Source organism: Pithys albifrons, chromosome 3 (assembly GCF_047495875.1).
Source record: "Pithys albifrons albifrons isolate INPA30051 chromosome 3, PitAlb_v1, whole genome shotgun sequence".
Lineage (NCBI taxonomy): Eukaryota > Metazoa > Chordata > Aves > Passeriformes > Thamnophilidae > Pithys > Pithys albifrons.
In genome coordinates this window covers 31,796,805-31,823,458 of record NC_092460.1, presented here as the reverse complement: position 1 = coordinate 31,823,458, position 26,654 = coordinate 31,796,805, and the positions used below count along the sequence as shown (strand labels likewise).

The 26,654-nt window shown below is 48.9% G+C and overlaps 2 protein-coding genes and 1 pseudogene across 2 annotated transcripts in view; 1 reads left to right on the top strand and 2 right to left on the bottom strand.

Annotated features, from left to right (window-relative positions):
* The window catches only part of CACNA2D4 (calcium voltage-gated channel auxiliary subunit alpha2delta 4), a 126,178-nt gene extending 111,962 nt beyond the window's left edge, over positions 1-14,216 (top strand). The window contains exons 32-39 of the mRNA XM_071550060.1: positions 814-889; positions 2,667-2,719; positions 3,697-3,752; positions 5,105-5,125; positions 10,275-10,392; positions 13,189-13,294; positions 13,500-13,691; positions 14,130-14,216. Coding sequence (XP_071406161.1) covers positions 814-889; positions 2,667-2,719; positions 3,697-3,752; positions 5,105-5,125; positions 10,275-10,392; positions 13,189-13,294; positions 13,500-13,691; positions 14,130-14,216 — 709 coding nt within the window. The remainder of the gene's footprint in view (positions 1-813; positions 890-2,666; positions 2,720-3,696; positions 3,753-5,104; positions 5,126-10,274; positions 10,393-13,188; positions 13,295-13,499; positions 13,692-14,129) is intronic.
* LOC139669185 (uncharacterized) lies at positions 5,560-7,359 on the bottom strand (annotated as a pseudogene).
* An 8,414-nt stretch (positions 14,217-22,630) lies between the features above and the next one.
* Positions 22,631-26,654, bottom strand: part of ADIPOR2 (adiponectin receptor 2) — a 46,704-nt gene continuing 42,680 nt past the window's right edge. Inside the window, exon 8 of the mRNA XM_071551249.1 lies at positions 22,631-25,392. Within this exon, the coding sequence (XP_071407350.1) occupies positions 25,261-25,392 (132 nt within the window). The 3' untranslated portion in view covers positions 22,631-25,260. The remainder of the gene's footprint in view (positions 25,393-26,654) is intronic.

Here is a 26,654-nt window from a genome sequence, read left to right as displayed (position 1 = left end):
CTTCGCTGGTGTGTGGGTCAGAGCATATTGGTCCCTCTAAGAAGCACTCGAGCAGGGAAAAATGCACATGCTGATGGTGCATGTGACTGTCTTATTTAGATACAAGAGCTCCTTTAGCTACCTGCCCCCTCCCCTGACTCGCTCAGCCATCATCACCACACACACTGTTTCTCCTCATCTCCTGCTCTTCCACCTGCTGCAAAACACAGAGAGAGACAGTAACTTCCAATCTCCACGTGGCCAGAGAGCACCTCCTTCTCTGTTTTCTCTAGGGCAAGATGTTATGGGAAACATTTCTCTGCATTTTGGGTACAAAAATGCTTCAGTTCCTCCTGAAACTCAGAAAAGCCTATCTGTGGAGTGGTTGTCTGAGAGTTCCCAAGATGCAGCATTGCAGCTGGCTGACCACATTTCTCTCTCTCTTGAAAATACCTCTGTTCATCTCACATCACTCGACCAGCTGATGTCAAAAGGGAGTTCAGAGTTTCAGTGGCTTGAAAACAGGAACTAGGGGGACCTGAGGTAGTTGCAATCATAATTCCTCTGCTTCACAGCCTGCTTTGCTCACTCTCTGAAATTAGGGACATATTTCCTCCTGGACTGACCCAGTTAGATTAATCCCAAGCCCATATTTCTTGCTCTGCAACATCCAGCACTGGCCAAACAGCAAAGATACATGTAAGCAGGTCGCTGCCTTAGTTCATACAGGAAATAGTTCATACATGAAATTTTTTAGAAAAAGCTGACGTGCCTGTCCCATAGGCAGTTGCATTGCTTGCCTCTGACTGCTGGCTTGTTTTGTTCTGATTGCAGGGTGACCATGTATGATTACCAAGCAATGTGCAAAGTCCCGTACCACCACCACAGTGGCGCCCGGCCCCTGCTCAGCGTACGTACCCCTCAGCACGCAGCCCTCCCGGGGCTTGGCTCCCTTCTAGGGCTCCTCCAACACCTTGCTGCAGAACAGCCCCCAAAAAACTTTCATATAGATGTTTGCTTTCAAGTGGTGGGAATGTCCAAACTCATGTAAGGCAGATTTCTGAGGCAGTGTTGGGTGACTGGCCGTGGTTTCCATTGTGGCTCTCTATTGGCATATAGGATCTCAGTGCAAATTGGAAGAATGGGGAGAGGACACGAACTAGATTATGTCAGGCTTCTACTAAAAGCCAAGGAACGATCTAGCAGCTGAAATGAACAGGAATGCTTTTACAGAAGGTGGTTTTACTCAGCAGCTCAAAAAGGAGAGTTGCACTGTCAGGGAACATCTGGGAGAAAACTGAGTGTCTTTTTGGGAAGTATGAATGGGCTTGGAGCAACAGAGAGAGAGAGAGAATGCTGATAGCCCAGGAAGAGTTTTACCAGTACCCCAATGAAACCTCTCTTTAGTCTGATACAAACCAACAATCTAATCCCACTCTACCTTCCTAACCTGGCCTCAAACAGGAAGAACAAAGTAATTTAGTCTACACTTAGGCCACTTCAAACTGGTTGACACAACCCTAAACAGGGATGTGTTCACTATTGTTATGATCCTTTGATACTTTAAAATGCAATGTGCTGGAAGTACTCCTTACAGTGTGACTATAAGGTAATTCTTTCCAGTAAAAGAATTTTCAGCAAAATATTACCTTTTAACAATGTGTTACATTTTTAACAGCAGGTCTCTTTTGCTATGCTTAAGCTGGCTAGATAAAATATTGTGATTGTAGTGAAAATTTTTTCTTGATCATATCCTCCAATTCTGATTACTGAGGGAAATGTCACAAAATATGAGCTGCCAAAGACAAGGGAGATTTGGAAGAGAATAAAAAGGTGAGCATTCAGTCTCCATCTCTCATCTTCCCTCTTAGCAAAAGCTTTGAAAAGGAAAAAATCAAGAAAAGTCTGGTTTTTATATACACACATAAAAATCAGTCAAATTCCCCATAATCTCTCCATTTGCTGACTTACTTTGGCTGAAGACTAGTCTGTTAGCAGAAATGGAACATTATCTTGTGTCCTGTGACTACTGCATCTGTTTTGGGTTTGAGGACATGGGCATGATTTTGAGAGGGAGAGATGAAAATTAGACAGGGTTACCATGAAGAAAAGAAGCAGCAGGATCCTCTGCAGATGAATTGTCCCTGGGATAATGCTGGATTTCCAATTTGTAGCTGAAAAGCAGGAAGATGATAGAAGTCATGCCATCTTGAGGAAAAGCTGGATGAAAGCACAGTTAAGCATAATCAATCAATGGCAGATAATACTAAATCCTGGGCTTGTCCCAGAAACACCACTTGCTATCAGAACATAAAAGCATCCTAAACTGGTGGTGTCCCATTTAGCTGTGTTTCTCTGCTGCTCTGAGCTCTGAAGGTCATCCCTACTGGAGAGAAATCATCAAGCAATTACATCTTCAAAGTCCTTCATACATTCATGATAAACTCCCTGACCCTGATGGGGAGAGGGTGAGAAGGTATTATTAGTAGCAAGGAAGCTCTGCTGGCTTTTTACATCAAAACATTTTGGACATTTTCCAGTGATGCCCAGACCTTGAATTTCTAGCCTGTCTTCAAGAGCTCTGTTTAGTGGAGGGAATTGCTCTGAAATGTGGGGTCCTGCATAAAAATTATAAAATCTCTGACCAGGTCCTTATGGTATTTATCATTTCTTCTTTTGTTCTCCAGCCAATTTATGCCTTTCTAGCTGCAGTGAAATGGCTGATAAGTGATTTCCTCATGTGAGTACCAAAAGATGGGGGTGTTTGGGAGGCTCAGACCAGTGGGGGCAAGAGCTGAGAAAGTTGCAAGCAGAGCCCTCACATAGGGCACTGCTGTCAGCCTTCTGCTGACATTCAGCTCAGTGCCTTGCTCCTGGGAGACAGAAAGCTATTACTATTCCCATTTTGAGAGGCAGAGGCCCAGAGTGGGTCTGGGATTTACCTGAAGTCACTCAGTACAAAGTTCCTGAGTCAGAAATAGGACTTGAGTCTCCTGGGGCCCTGTGCAGATCCTTGATGCCAAGGCCTCTTGCCTGTCTCCTTTGCCCGTGATGAGTGAAGGAACACCTTCCTTTCACAGGGAGGGGGGAGAAGACTTAAGGGAGCAAGCCAGGGAGCTCAGGCCTGAGTGACAGGCAAGGCAGGAGAGACGGGAGGCTCTCCTCTGGATTTGGGTTCACCTCAAACTTCTGGGGTGAATCAGAGTTGAGGCTCAAATTTGGATGAAAGTGCTACTGCTCAGCTTGCTGGATGTGCCAAAGGGGAGATGTGGAAAAGGTTCGGCTCTGAGGACTTGAGCCTGTGGGTGCAGAAGAATTCAATGTGGCTTGTGGTTGCCTCCAAGTAGCCAGAGTATGGGCTCATGGCCATCCATGCCTGCTCCTCAGGTGGGTCCCATGGTGACTGAATGCCCTCCCAGGCTCAGTGGCTGCTGTACTCATTCCTCCCTTCACTAGTGAGCCCCTCACACAGTGTATAACTTTAGGAGAAGCCCTTTCAGATCTTCCACAGTACAGATCCCATGATATACAGCTACACTCTTCATGTGGCGAGGGAAAAATATTAAAAAAAAAAAAAGAGAGAGAGACTTCCACTGCCAGCAAATTTGCAGTAAACATTTTAGAACTGATACTCGATGGGTGACAGGGACATCTCCCTGACACCTGCATCCTTCCAGGCTGCTGAAAAAGCATCCTCTGTTCTTGCTCTTTTGACAGCTTCCTTTTGGAGTTTAACATGAGTAGCTTCTGGCACTCAGACAACTTGGCAGATGGTGAGTATACAAGAGTCCAGCAACCCCATAGCACATGTGTTACAACCACTGGTGTCAGAAGAAACTGTATGGGGAAGCCTGGCCTTGTGCGAGGAGCCTGCCATCTGCCCCCCACCTCTTTCTCCCTGGACACTGGAATCCAGCTTCCAGATCTCACCACCACCACCATATCTTCCCCCATTTCCACCTCCATTTCAGGCTGCCACAACACCAGAGCAGTCAGGGTGAGGTGTGTGCTGCTCAGAGCTTGCTTTCCTAAGGGGAAGTTGCTGAGAAGGTTGGAGGGTCTTCTCGCTGAGCATCCCTACCCTGTGTGCAGTGGGATGAGAGAGGCCATCCTCTGCAAAGCACTTAAGTTGGAAAAACTCCCAGTCTCTGACAGGACAGAGCAGGGCTGGAGCAGGAGGCTCTCCAAAGCCTAGCAGGGTTCCAGGAAGCTAGGCAGAAACCTTACAGTTCAGTAACACGTTGAGGGTTTTCACTTACCCACTGGACCTGCTCTGGGAAAGAGAAGATGATGGCACATGGTATTGCATGGCAGCTGAGTGCAGCAGAGGGGTATGACTGGTTTGGAATCCAGTGACCTGTCCTGCAGCTGTAGTGCTAAAATCATCCCAGGAATCTCCATGGTCCCATCTCTGGCCCTGCAGGCAGGTGGGATGTTTATGGCCCTGAGGAGACTCAGAGGGAAAGGTGGAGTGTGCCCTGTGCAGCCACATAGGGACTGTTGTTGCATTCTCACTAATTATCAATCACTAAGGGTGCTTTTATTGGAGACAGTGGTACCTCCTGTGCTAACTGGGGAGCTGAGTCTTTTGCATGAAGTCTCCTGGTGTAATGGGGAAACAGTGATTTTTAGAAAGCAAAATTCCCTTCTACTCAGAAAACAAGGCCTATGTCTGGGAACTGTTTAGGTTCCACTCACTTCCTCCAAAGAGATGGTAGTAGAAGCTGCAGTGTCTTCTAAGTGGCCGCTACCACCAGGATAACAGGAGTGGCCCCATGAAGAAACTGGTGAGGAAGAGTCAGATGAGCAAGTGTAGTGCTCATGCCAGGGCAGGAGAGACTACTCTTTCTGGAGGACAGACTGACCCAGTGTTCCTGCATGGAGCTGCTGTGGATGCTCAGTGGCTGCAGTTTTAGTCTTTGCTTGAGAAGATGTAAGGAAAAAGGGAGGGGGTTCTCACTGCTGCCCTGCTCATCACCATTTCATTTTGTGCTTTCTTCATCTCTTTCCCACATCACCTCCATGACTCCATGTGTGAACCCATGTCTTCATGCGCTGCCATCATGTGAAACTGTCATGTGGCTCCATTGTCACTGTGTGTCTGTGTGTCATGGGACTTCTCCAGCCAAGGCTGTCTTCCATCACTGTAAGTAGAACTACTTAACAGCAAAAAAAAAAGGAGAATTAACTAGAAATTCCAGGCTAGGAAAGACTTTTTTCCACCTTTTGGGCAGTGGGGAACTTGCAGAAAGGTGTGATGGGGACAAGGCGGTGCCTGACTCTGTTTCCCTGCTCTGCAAAGAAGTACGAGGTGCTGGTGCTCATTTAGCTGGCTGAGCTGGTGATTGAAGGTCTGTCACTGAGAAGTTGATAAGAAAAGGATACACAAGCCTCCTCAGGGACTGCAGTCACAGACAAAATCATCACTCATTACTGTGGCATAGCTGGGCCTGTAGCTCATGTACCATGGCGTGTCCTTCACCTTGGTTCCCAGCTGGCTCATTCTTTTCCATTGTTATTCCAGAACCAAAGACCGACACATGCCTTCTTGCAGGAAAAACTATAGGAATCTTGTAGACTTCAATTATTAAGAAGCAAGTTAAGTCTTCTTTTCCACACCCCATGGCTTAGCTCCTTCTGATAAATCCCAGCCCAGCTCCAGGATAATGCAGAACTACTTTCAAGCAGTTCAACTGATAAGTAGATGCTCCAGTTCATAAATCTGCTCCTACAGACGAGTTAGAAATTCCTCCAAGACAGAGTCCAGACTGTGGCTGTATCTCCCTGCTTCCATATCTAGCTTGCATTTGCTGATTTGCTCTCTGCCCAGCAAGACATATGTGTGAGACAGAGATAGGGAAATAGAGACAGTTGGAATGCATTTTACTGTATGAAGGAGAGGAAGAGAAGGAGAGGGTGTCTACAGATGAAAAAAATGAATGTCCATGTGTGTGTGGGAGTAGCAGGGTAGAAGAATACTATTGGGGCTGGAAGAAATGGATTGCACATGTTGTTAAGAAGGGGCTGTAGATTTTTGCTAGAGATGTTAACATTTTCTTGACTGCGTGCCAAGGCTGGTGTATGCAAAAAATACGAAGCAAAGGAGACATTTTGTGAGAGAGAAATTGAGCACACATATTTTCCAGGTTATGTGCAGAGGAATTAATGATCAGGGATCTAATGCTCACCCTTGCCTGACTGTGTACCACTGGCTCTGCAGCACTGAGCCTATTTCTGCTTCCCAAATACTCTTGTTTTCTGGGAAAGCAAGACTTGCTGTTGGAATATGGGCGTGATGTATTCAGACTGCACTCATCATACAAATCTGCTTTTCAGAGGTGGTGAGAAGACATGTTTGCTGCCACAGATTTTTCACTGCTCTCAGCATCTTAATTCCTCTCTGTGTTTATAACGGCTTCTGCTTTAATGGACACCACCACAGGTTTGAAAGCTTTTAATTAGGCCAAAAATACTTCCAGCCAAGGCATGCAGCCTAGAAAGGACTATTTCTAGAATTCTGTAGATCATAAATGTTTCTTTTTTTACTGGTAATGTATACAGAGGATATTTTACAAGATAATTGATTAAATTCTGTGTTTTATATTGGTAACTAAGTGGCAGATTTTGTCTCGTGTCCCAGAGTAAATCCACTGACTCAGGTGCATGATTTATGCTGGTGGGAAAGAGTTCACAATCTGGGCTCTATAGTTCAAAACAAGGCACGGCAGCTGCCTTTGCTGCTCAGAAGGATTGGTTGCCAAATGTCTGACAAAGTCTTTCTGGAAGTGCAGATGGTAGCAACGACAGCCTGGAATTAACTCACTCTTTGCTATAAGGTTTGCAATTTGTTATCAGCTCCTCTGGCTGTTTACTAATCCCTAACCACCAGACTCTCAGGGCGCTGATAACATTTTGATGTCCAGCATGTGTATTCAGAGGCTCAGCCCGAGCGTTTTGCTGATGAAGTACATGCTACTGGGCTCCTCTGAACTTCTCAATACTGCATTGCTTCCAAGTGAATTAAGTGGCAGTAGGCTTAAGCATAATCTCTGTCATAGGTCTTGTCTCTCTGCAGACGTTAGGAGATTTTAAAGCAGCTTCTTTTCATTCAGCTTGTGCCAAAAAATCTGACTAAAGATTGTCTGCGCAGGGCATTTCTGCCAGTTTAGCAGAGTTTAAAAATACAGCTTGGTGTACATGGTGAAGTTAACCCAGAGCAAGACAAATTGCAGACGGTCGTGAAAGACTTAACCAGAAATGCCACTTCTGAGAGTGACATAGCTCATAATGTGAGTGGCAGAAATGCTCCTGAAGGGACCAAACCTGGTGCACTTCCCCCTGCTTACCTCCAGATGCACACTCTGCTGCTCTGAGTGCCATCATGGCATAGCTCAACACAGGATAACTGATCAAATGTTGCCTCTCTAGTCCTGTGTCCAGAGCTCTTGCCCACATGTGCAGATCAGGCCAGATAACAGTGTTGTCCAGGTTTATCCTGGGTATAGATCATGCAGTCTCTTTAATTGACTTTCCCCTTGAGGCCCAAGGCCATTCTCCAGGCCCACCAAAGCCAGCATGACAGCCTTCATTCATTGCTACTTGAGTCTGGGAGACCTGAAATCAATTTCCATTCCATATTTTCCACAATGATGGTCTCCTTTGCTCCCTCCCTGCACACCCATCACACCACTGTATTTTATATTGCTGCAACTCCATCTGCTTTGATGATACTATAACAGGAAGCTGAAGTTAGTGAGGGATCTCATTCTCTACCAAGGACAGGGGAAAAACTCTTATGTCAGGACTCTTTGCCACTCCTGACATGAGCAATACACTAAATTCTTGCAAGCAGTTTTCCCCAACTTTATGAGGTCATCTTTGTGTAATCATCTCTGAGTAAGAATGGCACAGTCCTTTACCAACAACTCTGCTGCAGTGACAGTGCTGTGAATCCAGGGATAACAACAGGACTTTGATGTGTTGTGGCTGAAAGATCAATGTGTGGTCCTGCCACAGGCATGTCCCCAGGAAGTTCTGTCCTTGATCCAAACTATGATAGCCTGGCCACCTGTTTCAGAGTTTGGAACTGCTTTCCCAGTCTTAAGTACAGTGAATTAAGGCTGAAAGAAAGGTTTCCCATTCTGTTCCTCACACTCCTTTAGTCTTAGTTTAGGGACTTAACTGGCCAGAATACAGTTACCACCCCTGGAGGTGGTCTGAGCTAGAAAGCATTTGCAGCTTCTCTCCTTACAACATAAACAGAGATATTCTGCATGTTCTATCAGAAATGTCCAAGTTGTTGAAATTCATCTCAGAATCTCCTTCTGCTCATCCCAAATCTGCTGAGGACTGTTTGTCCTTGTGACAGGTAATAGTCAGAGACATTCTCCATTAGCAAAAAAAAGGGAGAGGCTTTTTTGCGCTTCTGCAGTGTGGGGTTTGCTCAGAGGGACGGCAAATGGTGGCAGAGCACAGCCAGGCAGCTCCTGCCACCAGCCCCTGAAACAGCGAGTTTAGCTGATTAATTCAGTGTGAATCCAAGGTGAATACAAAACAAGGCATCGTGCTGAAATCATGCTCCGTGTGCTTTTGGATCTGTGCAAAATTAGCCTCACCATTATACCGACAGGTGGGTCCCACAGTCTGGCACAATTTTAAGGGGCTGCCTCGTCAGTGCTGTTTCTATAAAGTTCAGAAGAAAAGCACAAAGTACAACTACCAAAGACTCTGTACTGCAGGGAGAGGTTTGAGTGCCCATTATATTCACCTGGGAAAAGGCATTAGAGGGAAGATTGGGCTGCAGTTCTTGAGAGAAAAATCAGAGAAAATCATCCAATTTTTCTCCCTCTCATTTAATCCACATTGTTTAGACGGCAAGCTCCGCCGCGTGGTGCCAGCCGGTTCCTGCTCCAGCAGTGTCGGGGGAGAGGAGACCATTGCTCTCAGTGAGGGTTTTACAGTGATGCAAATTACCTATCGGAATCATGGGTGCCCTCTTGCTGCCTTAACGTACATTTGCTGATTAAAACCCATGATGCTGCATTTTTCTGTAAATCTTCAACTCTTGTGATGCACGGGATAAACTGGGCGTCCTCCACTCAGAAGGACCCTGTTCCCTGCTGGTCTGCCCCTGGCAGGGCTGCTTGTGGCTGTTGTGTGGGAGGAGGGCTGCGAAACGGGGCTTGGTGCTCAGACCCAAAGCCGATGTAAAACCATTTCTCAGACTTGCTCTTGGCTGAGCTGCAGCCACCTCTGCCCTAGCAACAAAGCTCCGCATTTCCATCGGCAGCATTCCCCTGTGTCTTACGAGGCAGGAGCTGGCTTTGCTACCTCCAACTGCAGCAAATAATTGCCAGAAGGGCCCAAGGCAGTAGTTTCAGGCAAGACAGATTTTGCTGAACTCCTAGAAAGAATGCTCTTGCTTCTCGAGGGAGGCTTAGTAAGGCAGTCCAGCTCCCCCTCATCCCCAAATTAGTTTGGGAGTCCCACAGAGTGTGACTGATGAGTGATGGAGCAGCTGCTCCCTGCCTCTGTGGTGGATGGCTCCCTCCAGGAGCCAGAGTTGTGTGTTAGCTGGGTCTCTGCTGGTCCTTGAGAGCCATCATCTGCTTTCCTGTGGTCTCAGGACAGATCTGTTTGCCTGTGGTGATTTCTTCCTAATGTGGCACATATTCAAGCCCTCAGATTTCCTGCTGTGCACTCGCTCTGAAATGTCAGAGGGCTTAGGAAGGATCAGCAGTTGATGAATCCCACCATGGACATGCAGGGTTCCTGCAGGGGCAGATCAGTTGGCAAAGGCACTGAGGATCAGCCCAGTCACAGGTTTCGATGTTTAAAACAGTGAACCAGGGCTGGGTTAGGCTGGAGGGAATTCATTAAAGCTGCTGGTTCAGTCAGACCCCATGCTCCTTTGAACACAGGGGTAGCAGTGCCCACGTGTCCCTGCCTACCTGGCTCTGGGGGTCCCTGCAGTGCTGTGGCTTCAGCATAGCAGGGTCTCTGCTTGCTGGGGGAGGGCAAGTGGAAATATTGGGTACATTTCTCATATAGGCTGGTTTTCCCACACCACCTAGTGGGAGCAGGGATCACTGCCTGCCTGCTTTATGCAGCATCTCCTTCCCCCTCCTCTCTGGTAGGCACCTGCTCTTTGCCACTGTCGAGGGGGTAGTAGGCATGCAGGGCTACTCCTCCAGCCTATGTTACCAGTCTTAAATGTTTCTATCTCAGTGCAGGCGGCTCCTGTGTGATCCTCTGCCCTTCCCTTCCCATCTCACCTTATCTCCTTACCCCCGCAGCTCACAAGCACAAGAAGCACGACATGTTGCAGCCCTGTGACACCGAGTACCCCGTTTTCGTGTACGAGCCGGCCATCAAGGAGACCAATGGGCTGATTGAGTGTGGAGATTGCCAAAAGTAAGAACTGCAGCTTTCCTTTCATTTGGGGGCTCCTCAGGGGGATGTCACATGAGCCTTGTCAAAGGGGCCATTGCCAACGACAGCAGCCTGAGAGGAGTCACCTACTGCTTTGCCTATGGCACGGCCCCCAGGGCATCCACAGCTCTGGCTGCAGAGCAGAGCTAAACAGCCATGCTGGTCAGGGAGGAGGGAAAGAGATCAAGTTACTGTGTCTTGATAAAGAGCATACAATTTAAAACCATCTGTTAATAAGCCAAGGTAGCTGGAGAATGAAGAAAAGAGCATTCAAATATATATATCTTTCCATTCCACATATTTCAGAAAGGAACTTTTTCTGTTTTCTCATGCTTCTGGCAAAAGTTTTCTTATAAAATTTTCCTTTTCTACAATGCTTTTGGCTTTCCTTTTCCTTTTTTTTCCTTTTCCCCCTTTTCTGTTTTTCTAAAGAAACAAAAAAAAAGCAGGGATGGGGAAAAAAGGAAGTGTTAAACTGAATGAAAACAAGGGTCCACTTTATTCATTTTCCATTTCCATTTTAAGAGAATGAACAGTCCAAAACGATAGAAAAGTCATTGTGGAAAGAGGCTGTTTTCTGTGGCTCCACAGTGCCATCAGCAATCACATGTGGAAAGGTGACAGAAAGATGAATTTCCACTGGTGCAGCTTTTCCTAGCATGAGGCATCCAAATAGATCTGAGTGGAATTTCTTTTAAAAAAAAAAGGAAAAAAGAAAAAATTTCTACGTAGTCTGACTTCAGTCTTGGATCAGCTGCAGGAAAGACTTAAAATTAGGAAAACAGCCTGCACTAGTTAGCATGACTGTAGGAAAATCAGGCTTTACCCAACATTGTTTCAGAAGGGATTGCAGATTTGATGACAACAAGGTATTGTGTAGGGGCACTAAGCTCTGGGCAGATCCAGAGGAGCTGAGTACCCTAAACTGACCTGTTAAGCTCTTGCTGCACAGATCTCTGTACCAACATTGCCTGGGAATGACCCCTCCTTGCTGGAGGCTGCACCTCTCCAGCATCAAAGCAGCAGGTGCTGCACCCTGCTCTGCTCCTTTGTAGTCACAAGTGTAGTTGCTGCCTCTGACACAGGCTCTGTGGAGCATTAGCCAGTGGGCCACTGAGGCATGCAGGCTTTCCTGGTCACATTCCGCAAGCCCAGGTAGTTCCTGCTGGAGTGAGGGTAGGCTGGGTGCTTCATGCCAGGCAAAAAGTGGCTTGCTGATTGATGCATGGAGCATCTCTGTCCTGGTTACTGGGTTTTGTGAGTGGGTTAAAGCCTGCTTGTCAAAGCTCCCAATGCAGTCATGAGTCAGAAAATGCTAATGAAATGGTCAGAGCAAGTGTGTGACATTCACCATTTCTGAAAGAGAACACAGTGATCTCTCGAAGGCTAGAAGGCAGCAAGACAAGGTGGTGAATAACCAGGGAGACAGGGTGCTCCTCCAGTGCAGTCAGGTTGGGCAGTGCAGTGGGCACATGCTCACAAACCTGTATTTGTATTCCAGAAGCCCTCTCCCGTGACTGAGCAGCATTTAGCAGGACTGGGAGTGCAGAGCCACATACTGGCTGCAGCACCATAGCCCTGCATGCTGAGCCCGATGTCCCCAGCCTTCCCTGTGCCCAGCAGCTCCAGGAGAGCTTTGCCAGCTCCTGCCATGGCTGCACAGCCACTGGTGCCTGTGGCAGCATCACAGCCTGTCAGGCAGTGGGGGACGGCAGCCTGGGCAGCTCAGCCTCGCTTTGGGTGGGTGCAGCCTCTGTGTTGGTGAATGACGTGCAATGGCTGCAAGGCATTGGGCAGGGAGCAGCACAGGCTGCTGAGATGCCCAGACATGTGGTGCCACTGGCATCCATATGCTGGGAAATGCACCCCCTGCGACTCCTCGTGCTCGCCCAGGGGTGCCACAGACATGCACGTGCCAGGGCACAAACCCACAGGCACAGGCACGCACGGCCTCGTGAGCACACAGGCACATCTGAGCTGCCCACGCACCTTCACGTGCACAGCACTCATGTGTAAAACCCTGCACTGAGCCGGCACACATCCTGCCCCCAGCCCTGCCCTGCCCACTCGATCCCTGCGCCGCCTGCGCACCGGGCAGCAGCGCTGCCACAAGCCCTCACGTGCACGTCCTCAGGCGAACACTTGCATCCAGACCCATCACCTCTGGCACGTGCCTGTGCTCATCACCACAAGACATGGATCTGCTTGCCTGACAGGGAGGGGAAGGAGCAGGTGAAATCGTGGCTGCAAAGCGAAGCCGCACAATTCTCAAACACCAGTTGGTCAGCCCTGTCACACCAATGTAGCGTACAAGGCTACTGGGATCCTCTATTTCTCTCTCCAGCAATGTGAAATTTAGCACAACACTGCTCCTCACAGGACCTCATAATGCAGACATCCTTGCAGTGTGTAAGCATACACACAAATGTATGTTAAATGTGCACTGCCGTACCTCCAGATGAAACCAGACTTTCTGAAGTGTCCTCTGCTGTCACGTGCTGCCCCATCTTGGGTTGGGTTGGGTTTGGTTGGTTGGGTTTTGGGATTGATTTTGGCTTTTGTGCCTAACACAGAATTGTAAATTTGAGCCAGTTGAGAGTTTTCTGAGGCCAAAAGGGTGTGCTAATGTCACTTCCCTCCTGGGTATGTCTGCTCCTTGGGTCCCTCCTGCCTTCCACTGACTGACATCCTGTTTCCAGTGGTCTGTTTTCTTTGCTGTGGTTCAGCCAGTTCTACTCTGGAGGGATGTGCTTTTTCTCACCTGCTCTCCTCTTGCAGGATGTTTGTGGCACAGCAGATCATCAGCAGTAACCTCCTGCTCCTCGTCACAGATGCTGTCTGTGACTGCAGTGTCTTCCCACCTGTCCCAATGGATGCAAAAGAGGTCAAATATATCCTTCCATGCACAGCAGGGATGCACAACTCCACAGGCCCTTTCATCTCCATGTTTGCTAGGGTGGAAAATATGCTTCTGGTGTAATTGCCATGGGGGTGGAGGGCATGACCCGACTTCTGGGACAGCTTGGAGAAGTCTCCAGCCTATGCAAGGTGACCTGTCCTTCCCTAGTCCTCCCCATTCTGCCTCCCAGGCCATGCAGTCACACCTAGACCAACTTGCATCAGGGCCCTGCAGCTCTGTGCTGTGTGCATCCCCCTTTTCCCTGCCTGCTGCTGCCATTGTCCTTAACAGCCTTGCACATAACGCTTCAGTGAAGTGTGAACGGATGCGGTCCCAGAAGCTGCGGCGGCGGCCGGACACCTGCCATGCGTTTCACCCTGAGGTACCCTGGGGTAATGTGGGAGGGAGAGCATGAGGCTGGACTTCACCATGGGCATGCCTGTACCCACACACATAAATGTCTCCTCTTGCACCCTTGCATCGAGTGTATAATGTCCTCATTCTGCTGGCTGGACTCTGACACAGTCATGTGAATCCCCAGGGGGCCTCCTGGCAGAAGGACCCTCACATTAATATCACCTGGGAAGGGCTTGAGCTCAGATATCAGAGGGTCAGGAGCAAGCATCCTCACCACTGGGAGACAAGGAGGCAAGTGTCTTCCTGGCTTTCAGGTGGCTGCTATGGCAAACAGGCATCAAACCAGTCCCTTCCTTTGCCCCAGTGATCTTCCCTCTTCCACAGGTGACGGGTGGGATCCCTTCCCTTTGCCAGCAGCTGCCCTGGCAGTGAGCAGGCTAATGCCTTCTCTCCCGTCCCCCAGGAGAATGCCCAAGACTGTGGTGGCACTGCCGAGATCTCTGTCTCACCAACTCTGCTGCTCCTGCCGCTGATGCTACTCCTGCGGTGACACCTCCTGAGACATGCCTTACACAGCACAGGCCCAGGAGCACAGGGCTGTCGCTGGCTGGAGTGGTGGGAGCGGAGGACATGGGAATACAGCCCATTCTGGGACACCCACTGCAACTCCCTGGTGTGTCCCTCACCACAAGATCCAGCATGGTGCCAGCGGTGGAAGCTGCTCCCTCCTCGAAAGCCTGTGAGCACCAAGCAGGGTGAGATCCTGACACAGCACCTCCTGAGCAGCTCCTCACAGCCATGGGCTCACAGCCGGGAAGGCCCGAGGTCATCGGCATGGCCAGCGTTTCACCATCAACCTGCCTCCCACACAGCCACTTGGGGTGCAGGAGGCAGAAGGCTCAGAGGGGCAGATCTGGCCTTGGGAGAGCAGGAGGGGCAGTGGACACTGTCTGCCTATCCTGCAGTGGGAGCCACCAGGATTTTGAGCACTCAGGTCTGGAGCAGCCCAGGCACAGCCCTGCCAGAACAGGGTCCTTAATGGTTCCCAGCAGGGAGGGAGCATCTCCTGTTCTTGGGAGTGGTCCTCAGCTGTGACCCCAGGGGTAGGACATGGTACCTGACCGGAACTGCACTAACTTACCATGCAGCTGGACAATGGGAGGTACCATGGCTTGGTTAGCTGCATCTATGCCAGCTCTGCCAGGGAAAACTCTCCTAATGCTGCTAGAACAGCATCCAGATTCTTGTCTAGATGTGGACTTACCTCTAGGAAGGGGTTTTGCATGACCCACCAAAAAAGAAGGTATGATGTTTCCTGCTACCTTCACTGCAGAAGGAGCAAAGAAATAGGCACTTTTCCCGTCGGAGCAGCACTGCCCTGCTCACTGCAGCTGCCCTTGATTGTTCCCTGCCCTGAGCCTGGCATTCCTGCCTAGTGGGCATGGGCCATTTCTTACAAAGCTTTATGGACAAAGGGTGGGGAACACCCTTTTTTTTTTTTTTTTGTATGAACTGCTCCATACTGTGTCATTAAAAGCAAATACATGGCATATTCTAAATAGATACTGTAGCTTCAACATGTTTGGTGGTAATAACAGCCTTACACTACACCCCAGAAACCTGTGGGGACAGGTTGTGGGTGGAAGGACTCAGCTGCAGTGGCCTGGCCTTCAGGGGTGTGCCAGCAACTCATAGGGATGCCAAGAAGTGCTCCTGGTCACTGTGCTACTGTTTTTTACTGGAGCTACAAGAAGACCCTCTGGCCCTGCAACACATGGTGATCCAGCTGGCTGCAGCCCACAGCCCACAGCTCTCCATCACCTCTGAGGTGGGGTGGAGGTCCCAGCAATGGCAGAGTATGTGCCAGGGGGTAGGGATGCCACAGCCAATGGCTATAGGTGGAAACAGTCTCCCCTTGAGCTCTGCACCGTCTCCATCTGTAGCCACCCTTGCACACACAGGTAAGCCATGGTGGCCCCAGAGGAGCAGGCAGTAAACCAGCAAGGCAGAGCCTTGCCCTGGCCTTCTTTGCCAGGTGGGCCACTTTGGGAGCCTCCTGCACTGCTCCAGAGCCCCAGAGCACTGTGTGGCTCATCACACCAAGCTTCCAGCTCCTGCAGGACAAGGGCCTATGCCCTCCTTACTCACTGCCTGACAAGCAGCACTGCCCACCACACTGCCTGGCACAAGTGTCTGCCATGGGGAGCTGTGAGCTCTAAGCCCACCACATGACCCACTCCCACAGCCACCACCTCAGGGGCTGGACTGATGCAGCTGCTGCAAAGAGCAGTTTTATGGGAAAGGGCTTTATCCGCACACCAAGTCGGTCCCCTTCCCTGCACAAGCAGGAGCCCACAAAGACCCCCCAGGTGTTCTAGGGAAAATATGGATGCTGTCCCTCTTGTCATCCATCTCACCTCATGCCAAGGGGACAGTATCAATCACAACCAGGTCCTGCTGGAGACCTTTCAGGACGTTTGAGGTCCTGCTGTGCGGGTTTTGCCTTGCTGGAGGCAGTGTTATGGCAAAGAGAGGAACAACTGCAGTACTGGAAGTAAAACTGGAGACGGGAGATGGACTCCAGGCTTCAGATGCAGTGACCTTATCAGAGCCAGAGCAGCCAATGAAAATGAAGGCAGCACAGAGGCAAAAGGGGCTGCTGTCAAGGCCGAGGAAGCAGGAGCCATTCAGAGACAGAGAAGCCACTGACTCAGGGCATCCCCCACTGGCTGGCACAGTTCCCCCAGCTCCATGTGCCTGCCCTTGGTGCCTGCCCTCCTTGGGCACCATTCTTAAGGATGACCTTCCTGTCAGAAAGGATTAGCAGTCCCATCTCCACTCAGCTTGAACAGGATATATAAATACACATTGCCCTGCTACATACGAACCTTGCTTGATTTCAGGTGCATTAATCCACAATAAACATGAGCCCTGTAAAGATACCTGCATTGAGAGAGTGAAGATGTGAATTATACCTGGTTTAGTTGGCTCAGCGAGCTTGTGCATAGGTTGTAACTGGAAGAAATAGGACAGGGGTGAGAACTGGATTATTTCTTAAACTGAGAAGTAAAAGCAAAGGTCTGCCCTGACTTAAAACTTGAGCACACACCAGGAATCAGGCTGTGGAGTCACTCACCCTGATGGCACACTGCCGCGGGCAGCAGGACAGACATCTTCCCCTGTGCCAGCACTGGGGTACACATGGCTAAAGGAAAAGATGCTGTTCTCAAAGCTGCTGGTGCCTCCCAGTGCACCCTCGAGCAGCAGGAGCCAGGCTGTTGGCATGGCTGGCCAGTTCAGAAGGGCCCTGCCAGGGCAGGCAGTGGATGCCAAGCACTCACCTCAGCCTGTGCAACCTCAGTCCCACAGATCCCAACTCACCTGTCTGTGCAGCCTCCTCCAGCTCTCACAGGGTCAAACTTGATGGCAGCAAATGGTCAGATGCTCTGGCATGCCTCCAGAGGAAAGCAGCTCCTGCTTCTGTACATGAGGTTTGTCTTAGCTGCTTATTAGGAGGCAAACAGAGCCCTTCCCACAGCGTTGCTGATCCAGAGAGGGATGAGGTGCACCTGGGTATGGTTTTAGCCTTGGAAGGAAAACAGCTGGTTTGTTTGTTTGTTTGTTTGTTTGTGGGGGTTTTGGCAGCAAAGGATACCATAATCAAACCTACCCATTTCTGGTCTCCAACATGGGGTTAAGTAAATCCCATTTCATGCTCTGACAGAGAGAGTGACTCATGGCACTACAGCGAGAGAAAAATCCCCAGGAAGAGCAGCTGCCTTAGCTCCCAACTTCTTCAGCCATGTGTTGGGCACAGCAGATGAAAATAGGTCAGCAAAAGCAAACATTGAGCTGAGGCCAGAGGATCAGACCAGCAGCAGAGCAGCTGTGAGAGAAGCCATCTCTCACTTCCAGCTGAACAGCATCCTACTGCCACCCTAATACAGCACTATAAACCACAGCTGTCCCTCCTGCAAGACCCTGTCCACCCCTGTAAGCACCCAAACTGCAGGCATCAGGGGCTATTCTGTTAGGGCAAGACTCGATGGGAGAAGACTCACAAGTGGTGCTCTGCAGCCAGGAATGTCCATCAGACCCATCCAGCCACATCTGGCAGCCACACAAATCAGGGGCTCCACAAGTTCTAAATCTGCAGCCAGTTCCCTCACAGGCAGGGAGACAGGGAGCTGGGAAGGGGCCTGAATTCTCTTCACTGCACTCCTTACAGGCTTCAGAAACACCCCAATGCAGGCTGAGGTAACCCTGGATCTCCCCCAAGCACTGTGGTGGGCAATGAGGGTGTCTGAACCACAGGCAGGGACACACACCTTGCACAGCGTCATGTACACGTGCCCTCCCTTGACTCATGCCTTGGGACAGAGCAGACCAATGACTAGACCTTCAAGTGTGGCCAGACAGGGATGACCTCATCCTACAGAATAGTAGGAAAATCAGCCCTGGATTTACAGCAGCTGTTTGCAGTTGAGATTGGGCACAAAAGCAGGCTGGCCTGAATCTGGTTACACTTAGCAAGAGCCTGGCACGTCCCAGGCTGGGGATTGCAGCAGTCCTGGTGAGGAGCTGCAGGCTCCAAACAGGTGGCCCATCTCTGCCAGTGAAGGACCAATACCACAGTCTTGCTTGGGTTTGAGCACACCTCAAACTCAGGCCCTGCAGAGTATTTTCCAGGATGCTTTTTCGGCTGATAAAACCCAATGGCACCATCAGAACAGAAACACTGGACTCTCACAGGCCTTTGCTCCCGGGAAGGGGCCTGAGGGCAGCCTAATGCAGCACACTTTTGTGCTAAGTGAATTTTCAAAAGCAAGTAGGGAAAGACCATCAGATTTCCATGTGCTGAAGGACTCCATCACCAGCTGGGCATTCGCTGAGGAAACTTGCTGTTCCTGTCCCCCTTGGGCACTGGGGAGCTCCCAGGCTGTTTCCCAGGCTCCTGCCCCAGCTGCAGGTTCCCCTACACCACCTCTGCCTAGCCCTGACAGGATCCTTTACACCTTCTGTGGCTCAGGAAGCAGCTCTGTCACTGCCTGCCATGACTTCAGACACAGCCATGTAGCTTCTCATCAGCACGTGATGCCAAATGCAATGGCTCCCTCAAATGCCACCAAGCACGTTCCTACAGTAAACACCTCACTGGCCCTGCAGGAAATTTCATCAGCTCTTCCTGCTCTGCTTGCTGCTGCTGCCTCAAATTTTGGGAGCCCTGACACTCTGCCTTTCCCCAGGCAGGCTCTTCCTAGTGGCAGGTGAGGGCTGGGCACCAAGCCCTGTCTTTACACCCGTTTAGCTCCCCTAGGGCCAGGCAGCTGCCACGGTCCTTCCCACCAGCATTACGAGGAGCAGCATCTGCATTGCACAGGGGTGTGCATGGGTGCTTCCTCAGCTCTCCTTAAACTGCAGGGATAGTGGCAGCAGGCTGCCAGCCTTCCTGGGGGCCACCATTGCACCCAGGGTTGGCCTCTCAGAGGTGGCAGGGAAAGGGAAGGGAGCTGCTGGGGAAGCCCCCACACCAGTGACAGCTGACAGTGTAAGTTACACACCAGCCGAAGCCTCAGACTGCTCTTACTCATCTCAGATTCAGCCAGCAGTGCCTTTCCTTAGCCCCTGGCAGCAGAGCTGGAGCATGCTGTCACCCTTTCCTGCCTGGCCCTGAGGGACACAGTATTGCTTTAAAAACTGGCAGGAGACTCCTAGCAAAGGCAGCAATCCTAGCCTGGCTGCCCCGGCAGGCAGCAGGATGGGGGAGCTGGGCCAGAGCCAGGGCAGAGCCCCAGGCCGGCCGCTGAGGCCAGGAGCTGGCAGGGAGGTGTTGGCAGTGGCTGCTCCCTCCCAGGGGCAATGGCTTCCTGTCCCAGCAGCAGATGCCACCCCACATTCCCAGTCTGCCTGTGCCACAGTGAGCAGGCAGCCTGCCCTCAGCCACAGGGAACAGCTCCTCCAGTTTGGGGGGCTGGGCTCCTGCCAGCACCAAGGCAAACCCCAAACCACAGGCACAGGTTCGGCACGGTTAGAGGTGAGAACAAAGCCAGCCACTGGAATTGGCTGGGGTGCCATTTGCCTCTCTAAGGGAAACACATCGTTGCTCTGGGAACCCAGCCAGACCAGTGATTTTCCCATCTCATTTACAACTAGACTGATTCAGTTTTTATGCCAACTGTGAAGCGCCCCTGTGTCCTGTTGCACCACTACAGAGATGAAGCTGCTAATAAAACAGGATCATGGTGAATGTCCACTGCAAACACCTCCCAGCTCAGAAACTGTAATACCTCAGTTGTTTAAATATGAATTTTACTAGAGGAAGGCAAAGATGAAGCTTCTGGAAATGCCAGAATATTTCTTCACTATGAGGGTGCTAAGACACTGGCATAGGTTGCCGAGAGAAGTTGTGGATGCCCCATCCTTGAAAGTGTTCAAGCCCAGGCTGGATGGGGCTTTGAGCAGCCTGGTCTAGTGCAAGGTGTCCTTGTTTCTGGCAGGGGTTTTGGAAGGGGATGATCTTTAAGGTTCCTTTCGACTCAAGTCATTCTATACTAAGACCAAGCTGAAAACCATCCCCTTGGACACACACAGAGTTCTAGGCTCACATCCCACCATCCCTGCCCCAAGAAACCTCCCTTCCCAGCAGTGAGCAAGGTGGTGAACAAGGAACTGGTTAGACTGCAATCCTCTTGCAGCAACTGCCCACATGATGTTTGGCAGAGTTTCCTCCAGCATTTTTCATACTTTGCTCATTGTTAAAATAGCTGAAGATGAGCAGGTGGGACATGCTCACTGTTGTGAGCTCAAGGCCAGTATTCCTTCTTCAAGAGCAACATGTACGTAGGAATTAACACACATCCTCTCCAAGGAGCTGATCTTTTTAAGAAACTTCATTCAAACCACATCAGTGCTCAGCACTCCTGGAGATTTTCAGCTTGGGGACTTCAGACAGATACAGAAGCACTGAGCAGCAGGAGGGTTTAGTTCAAACAGGTTGCTTTGATGCCACACAGGAGGCAGGGGTTAAAAGCAAAAAGAAAGGGAAAAGAACTCAGTTTTGTAAGGAAGCCTCTAATAGCTTCAACTAAACTGAACTTGGCTCCTCCATCCTAATCATATGCTTCATTTATTTCCAGCTCCTTAAAAAGTCAGGCAATGGTCTTAGACACCCACCTTGATTGCAGCACTTTAATCCATACTCAAGATAATTAGCAATGAATTAGCAAGCCATTCTTGGAAGAGGGCAAAACATGACCACAACTACACATAGAGGAGGTAGGACATAAAATTTTAGCCTGCTCAAACAACCTTTAAGTAACAGAAATAAATCCAATTCATATTCAAAAGTGAAAGCTACTTTTAGTGAAGTATGTGTGAAATCTGATGCCAACATTCTCCATATTCCTTGAATTTGGTTTTCATTAAAAATAAAAATAAAACAATAATACTCGATCCTGAGACCTCAAGCTGTTGAGGTTATTTACAAAAGTTGTCTCTCTTACAACATCACTGCAAAACACACATCCCAACTCAAGTAACTGACAAAACCCACAGCTCAGCTGTAGATGCCCAAACAACACAGGAGGAGGATTGGGCGTATCTTGCTCAGGCAGTTCCCAGCTGTTTGCTGACAGCTGAGGAACAGCAATGATGGAGCAGAAGGCAGTCTGGCACATGGCTGTTCTGGTCAGCACCAGCCTACTTCCCCTGCCAGCCAAACCCCACTCCTGCACACCAGGAGAAGATAATCAATCCTTTACATGGGTACAGGATTGGAGGCATTTCTTCTACATGAGGAATTTGAATCCAGGCCTCCTCAATGTCTCTTCTCGATCTCAACTCACTTAAAATTTTGCCCACAACTACCAAGGTCTCCAGCACTCACCCTCTTTGCCACACTCCACAGCTCTTCTTTGCACCTTTGGTCCCTCCTGCCCATTTTTCTCCTTGGAAATGCTCATCTCCCAGTGCGTCTTCACCTTTGGTTTTCCAGTGCTGTCCATAAATCATTCCCTGCTCTTTTGAACACACTCCACCCATTCTGACTCCCTGGCCAGCCTGTTCCTTCCCCTTGTGTGCCTGTTGTTCCATTGCACCCAACCCACAGTGTTGAGAGAAAGCCTTTTAAATCTTGAAAGGAGGAAGGGGACAGTCTGCTCTAAAATCTGCAAGAACAGGAACTGGAAAACTGAGCCAGTCAAAATTTGTATATCTAAAAAACGTAAGTAATTCTTGAAATTCTAGCTAGCCTAGCTTTGAAGGCTTGGAGAGTCCTGAGCAAGACTAGCCAGCCCCAGGACCACACTGCTGCTTTATGCCCTTGCTCTACACCATGGGTTCAGTAAAGCTCTCCAAAAAGGAGTACCAACCTTAGCAGTAACACCAATCCACCAATCCTACTTTTAAAATATGGCAGGGGTCAAAACTGAGCAGACTGACCCAGGCTTATCATTCTCTGCCAGTTTGGAATAAATGTATGGCAGGAGAATTTTCTGACAAGCAGCTTCATGCAGTGGTAGCACCAGACACATTTTCCCTCACAACACCACTGGCCCTGAACTACAACTGCCAACTCCACTGGTCATCTAAGTCTAGTCTTTGGACAAACCAATTTCCCTGGACATTAGCACAGTAATCAAGAGGCAGCACAGGCCACAGAGACAGCCAGCTGTGATGCTGAACTGCACCAGGCAGTACCAAAATCATAGAGCAAGACCAGGCACATACTTGATGTCCATCACAGACATCAAGAGCATGCCAAACTTCCCACCTGCTGGCTTTGGCCAGAGCAGGCACACAGCAAGCACCAGCTGTGGATAACCAGGACTTTAGGCAGCAGTTTGGTTTCTGCACCACCAGAAGTCTTTTACCTACAAACCTCACTGATATGCGTTGGGAAGGAAGGAAGCAAGAGTGACTTTCAAGCTTCACACATGGCACAGAAACACCCAAACTAGACAATACTTCATTTGGTTCTTTTATTAGCAGAAGTTAAGAATACAGCAAGTAATAAGATCCCATCTTATATGGAACCATCACCAGAGTCCCCAGCCATCAAAACCCCAGAATGTGCTTCATTGCTTCCAACAGTAAGCAATTTTTAAAAAGAAATATACTGAACAAGGCCACTATTTAATGGGGAAGGAAAGAAGCTGTAGGTCCTAACTATTCTATGGCAATAACCTGCACACAGAGCAAGCAAGCCTCTGACTGCTGAGAGTAAGGCATTCAGGTGCCAACCTGGGAAGAGTTCTCAGCAAAAGCTACAGAAAAGTGCACAGCTAGGTTGTTTTTATTGGAACACACAAACGTCTTGAACAGAGAGACTGACTCGGTTAAGAATAGCAGGTGGAGTACTGTGTTTTTGTAATAGTTCTGTGCTGTGTAGGACCAGGTTACAATCACCCTTCAAGGAGTGAACGTGGGATGATCCAGGATGGAGACTGTCGCTTCTGCTGGTACTGTTCAGAGGTATCCCAAAGCACCTTACAGACAGCTCTGATTCTGATATGTACCACGCTTTTCTCACACCAGCACACTTCCTCCAGGCAACTCTACACCTTTGTCTGGGATGCCAGTGCCATCAGCCCTTACATCCAAGTTAATACTGCTCTTTGCTTCATTTAAGTACCACACAGACCTGTGACAAACTGCTTCCAGCCCTACAGGCATCCAGTGTTGCGATCCTACTGAGAACATGACCCTCTAAACTTGCACACTCTAGTGCAGCACCTCTTTCTACAGCTGACCCTGCTCTCAGAGCCTTTACTCCATTCGAGGGGTGAAGCCTTAATATTCAGTCAACTTTAGGAAGGCATTCTGCTTCTAGGTGCCTCAGCAACTCCCCAAAGCACACCCTGTAGCATCCAGAGTACGGGATGATCTTTGCAATCCGTATCTCTTTCCCTTGAAGGATGAAAATAAACTTGCAGGAGTCTAAAAAACCCGCAAAACTCCAACAACAAAAGAAAATGCACACAAAAACCAACCACCCCTTACTTTCCTTGTGAAACACAGCACATTGTAAGATGTTTAACTCATCTGTGAGAGAGGTAATTGCTCTGAATTTCCACCTAAAGACTCCAAGCAGTACCTGTGCCATAACAAATAAAACGTTCAAGTTTCATCTTACAACTCCAAAGATTCTCCTTCAGTCTGGCTTCTGACTGGGCTCCAAAGATCAAGCTACATCAATTACTAAGAGAAAGGCATAGGCCTCCCCTTATATAGGAGGTGTGTCTGCTCCACAGCAATCCAGCTGAACTCTCAGTTTTAGGTTTAAGAAATACCAGCAGTCCCATTAGTCCCTTTGCTAACGCACAGACGGGAAGCAGACCTAAGGACCAAAGGGAAAAAAAAAAGAGGAACTGCACTGGGCTGGTTGTGGATTTATTCCTCATAAAAAGAAAAACCTGCAAACTCCCTTGGCATATCGAGCCTGACACACAAGAAGGTAATGTGCTTGAGGTCTGCAGTAACTGTTAACTCTAAGTTCTGGAGCACACAGCTTCCTCTTTCCAGTCCATCTTAACCCCACCTCTGTTTCCCCTCACATGCTCAACTATCTCCTGACAAGTCTATTACCATCATTTCTTCAGACCAAACAAAGCAGGCTTGCAAATGGCAACCACCTTCTCAACGGGGGCCTTTAGGTATAGGCAGGCACTGATGGAGTTGAACTGTTTGCCATTTCATGTGCAGTTATCCCATCATGCTCCAATTCATATGATGAGAACCAAAACAACTAACTGCAAGATCCACTATCCAAAGCTACACACACCACACAAGCTTGGAAGGCAGCTGTCCCACACACTTGGGCAGGGTGCAGATGTATCCTCAGAGTTACTCAAGTAAAGACCTTTGCTCACACCGTGACCTGGATGATGTGACTAACCCAGCCTTCACAACCCTTGTGCACATGTACTGAACCTACTCCAGGTGCTGGCCAGGACCCCGCATTGCCCAGGGCATGCTGGCCACCAGGAAAATCTGCAGGGCCAACGTGCTTCACTCCTGGGAATTTTACCTGGTCCTCCTGCAATCATTTATTTTGTGCAAAATTGAAACAGTGTGTGGTACTTGCATGTTGCATTCTTTACAAAAACCCTTTTCCCCCCACCCATTGTTTAAAACATTTATATAAATTTTATTTAAACAGAAAGTTAGAAATCTTATTTACAATTTTTCTCCCAAAAGAGCATCTAAAATCAACGCCCAAACCCTCCAAGAGGATATAAATTTAACCTTGATTTTTTTTCTTTTTTTTTTAAAAAAACGGAAACTGCTAAGCTATCCCTCCCCAATTCTACAAATAAATATGGCATTGAACAGAAGCCGATTTGGAAAGGGTCCTCTGTAGCTCAATCTGTAGATCCCAAGAATAAATTAGGGTTTCAGAATTTCCTGGTCTTCAAATTGATTTATTCCATTGCTTGAGGTATAGAATTTTATCTTGGTTAGTCAGAATCCCCATGAAGCTCCATGCCTCAGCAGCTGAAACGTGGATTCTTCTTAGGTATTCCTTTCACTAGCCTGTACGCTTCCGCCACGCCGGCGGCTCTGTTTTGGTTACGGTCTTGGGCTGAAGGCTGGTCTTACTGCATCCCATCTTCCTCTGTGCAGCCTCCTCCCACCGTGAAACGGAACTCCTGGAGGTTGGAAACGCCGTGGAAGTGCACGAAAGCGCCAGCCACTACAAAGACGTGGAACAGCTGATGGGAGTGGAACTGCGGAAAGGAAAACACTGTTGTTCAGCTGAGGCTCCTGGGGCTCCAGTGCCACCCTGCCTCCCAAAAACCACACATTCAGCTGAAGTACACAGTAACACGTAGCAGTACCTCAAATCACGAGCTGCAGAGTTCTCCAAGTTGGGTATTAAAGCCCATCCCTTTCCTATCATTTGCAAAGTAATCGAATTCTACACACACACACACCCCTCCCCTTCCCTTCAGAGTCATCATAACCAGCTGGTTAATCAACAAATATGGTACATAAGGGCTATAACTCATCTTTGTGAAGGGACAAGGATGATTGCAGAGCCTCAGGTGAAAGGCTTAAGCAGGACACTTTTAAAATTAGCTCCTTCACAAGACACACTGCTGATTTACTGATAGAAAGGTCTCTCTCACAACAGGTAACAGGTACAAACCCTGCTCTGGTCACAGGCATAAGTTTTTCCAAGTGGACTGTGAATGCTATTATTTTGTTTATCACAGAGAAACAGAACAGAAAAAACTGTATTACATTAAAACCTAGAAACAACTACATGTTCTGAATTAATGCCCAGCAGGTTATTGACTGTAATACAGCAGAATGAAAACCATGAGGGAGCTACATGACAAAGCATGCCCTTGTTTGAGGGAAGCCATACCAATATGGATAATACTCTTGAAATATTTCTACAAATGTGTATTTGCAGGCTTCATGGAATGCTTGGAAAAGAACTGGTGGCACACCAGTGCTTTTGGTGCCTAGCTCATCATGGCAACACCACTTCCTTCGGCCATTTAAACAAACCAAGCACATTGGTGCTGTGCAAAAGCCACTCACCCAGGCCTCATTCTCACTCCTAGCCTTAAGGGCCTTAACTATCCTAGTGGAAGTACAGTGGCCTTCCAAAGGTCCACTTCCCCCTCATCTCTATTATTGCTTCATCCAATTTCTTTCTTTACATCTTCCCCACGTATTTCTCCTCCAGTCTTCACTATTCTTTCCCTCATACCAACTTCCCTCATCCACCTATGTGCTCACCCCACTCTCCCTTCTTCTAGGCCAGAGATCCCTTCCAAGTCCACCATCTCTATCCAGCATTTTCACTGGCTGCACAAGATGAGGAGCCAGCCATGGTGAAGATCCCAGAGAACACACTGAGCATCAGTGAAATAACCATGTACTATTCTCCACAGAAGCAAGATAAAGATGTGTATTTCTAGGGTCCTCAACACACACACACACAAAACTTTGCAGAGTTGTCTGCCAATCTGTTAAA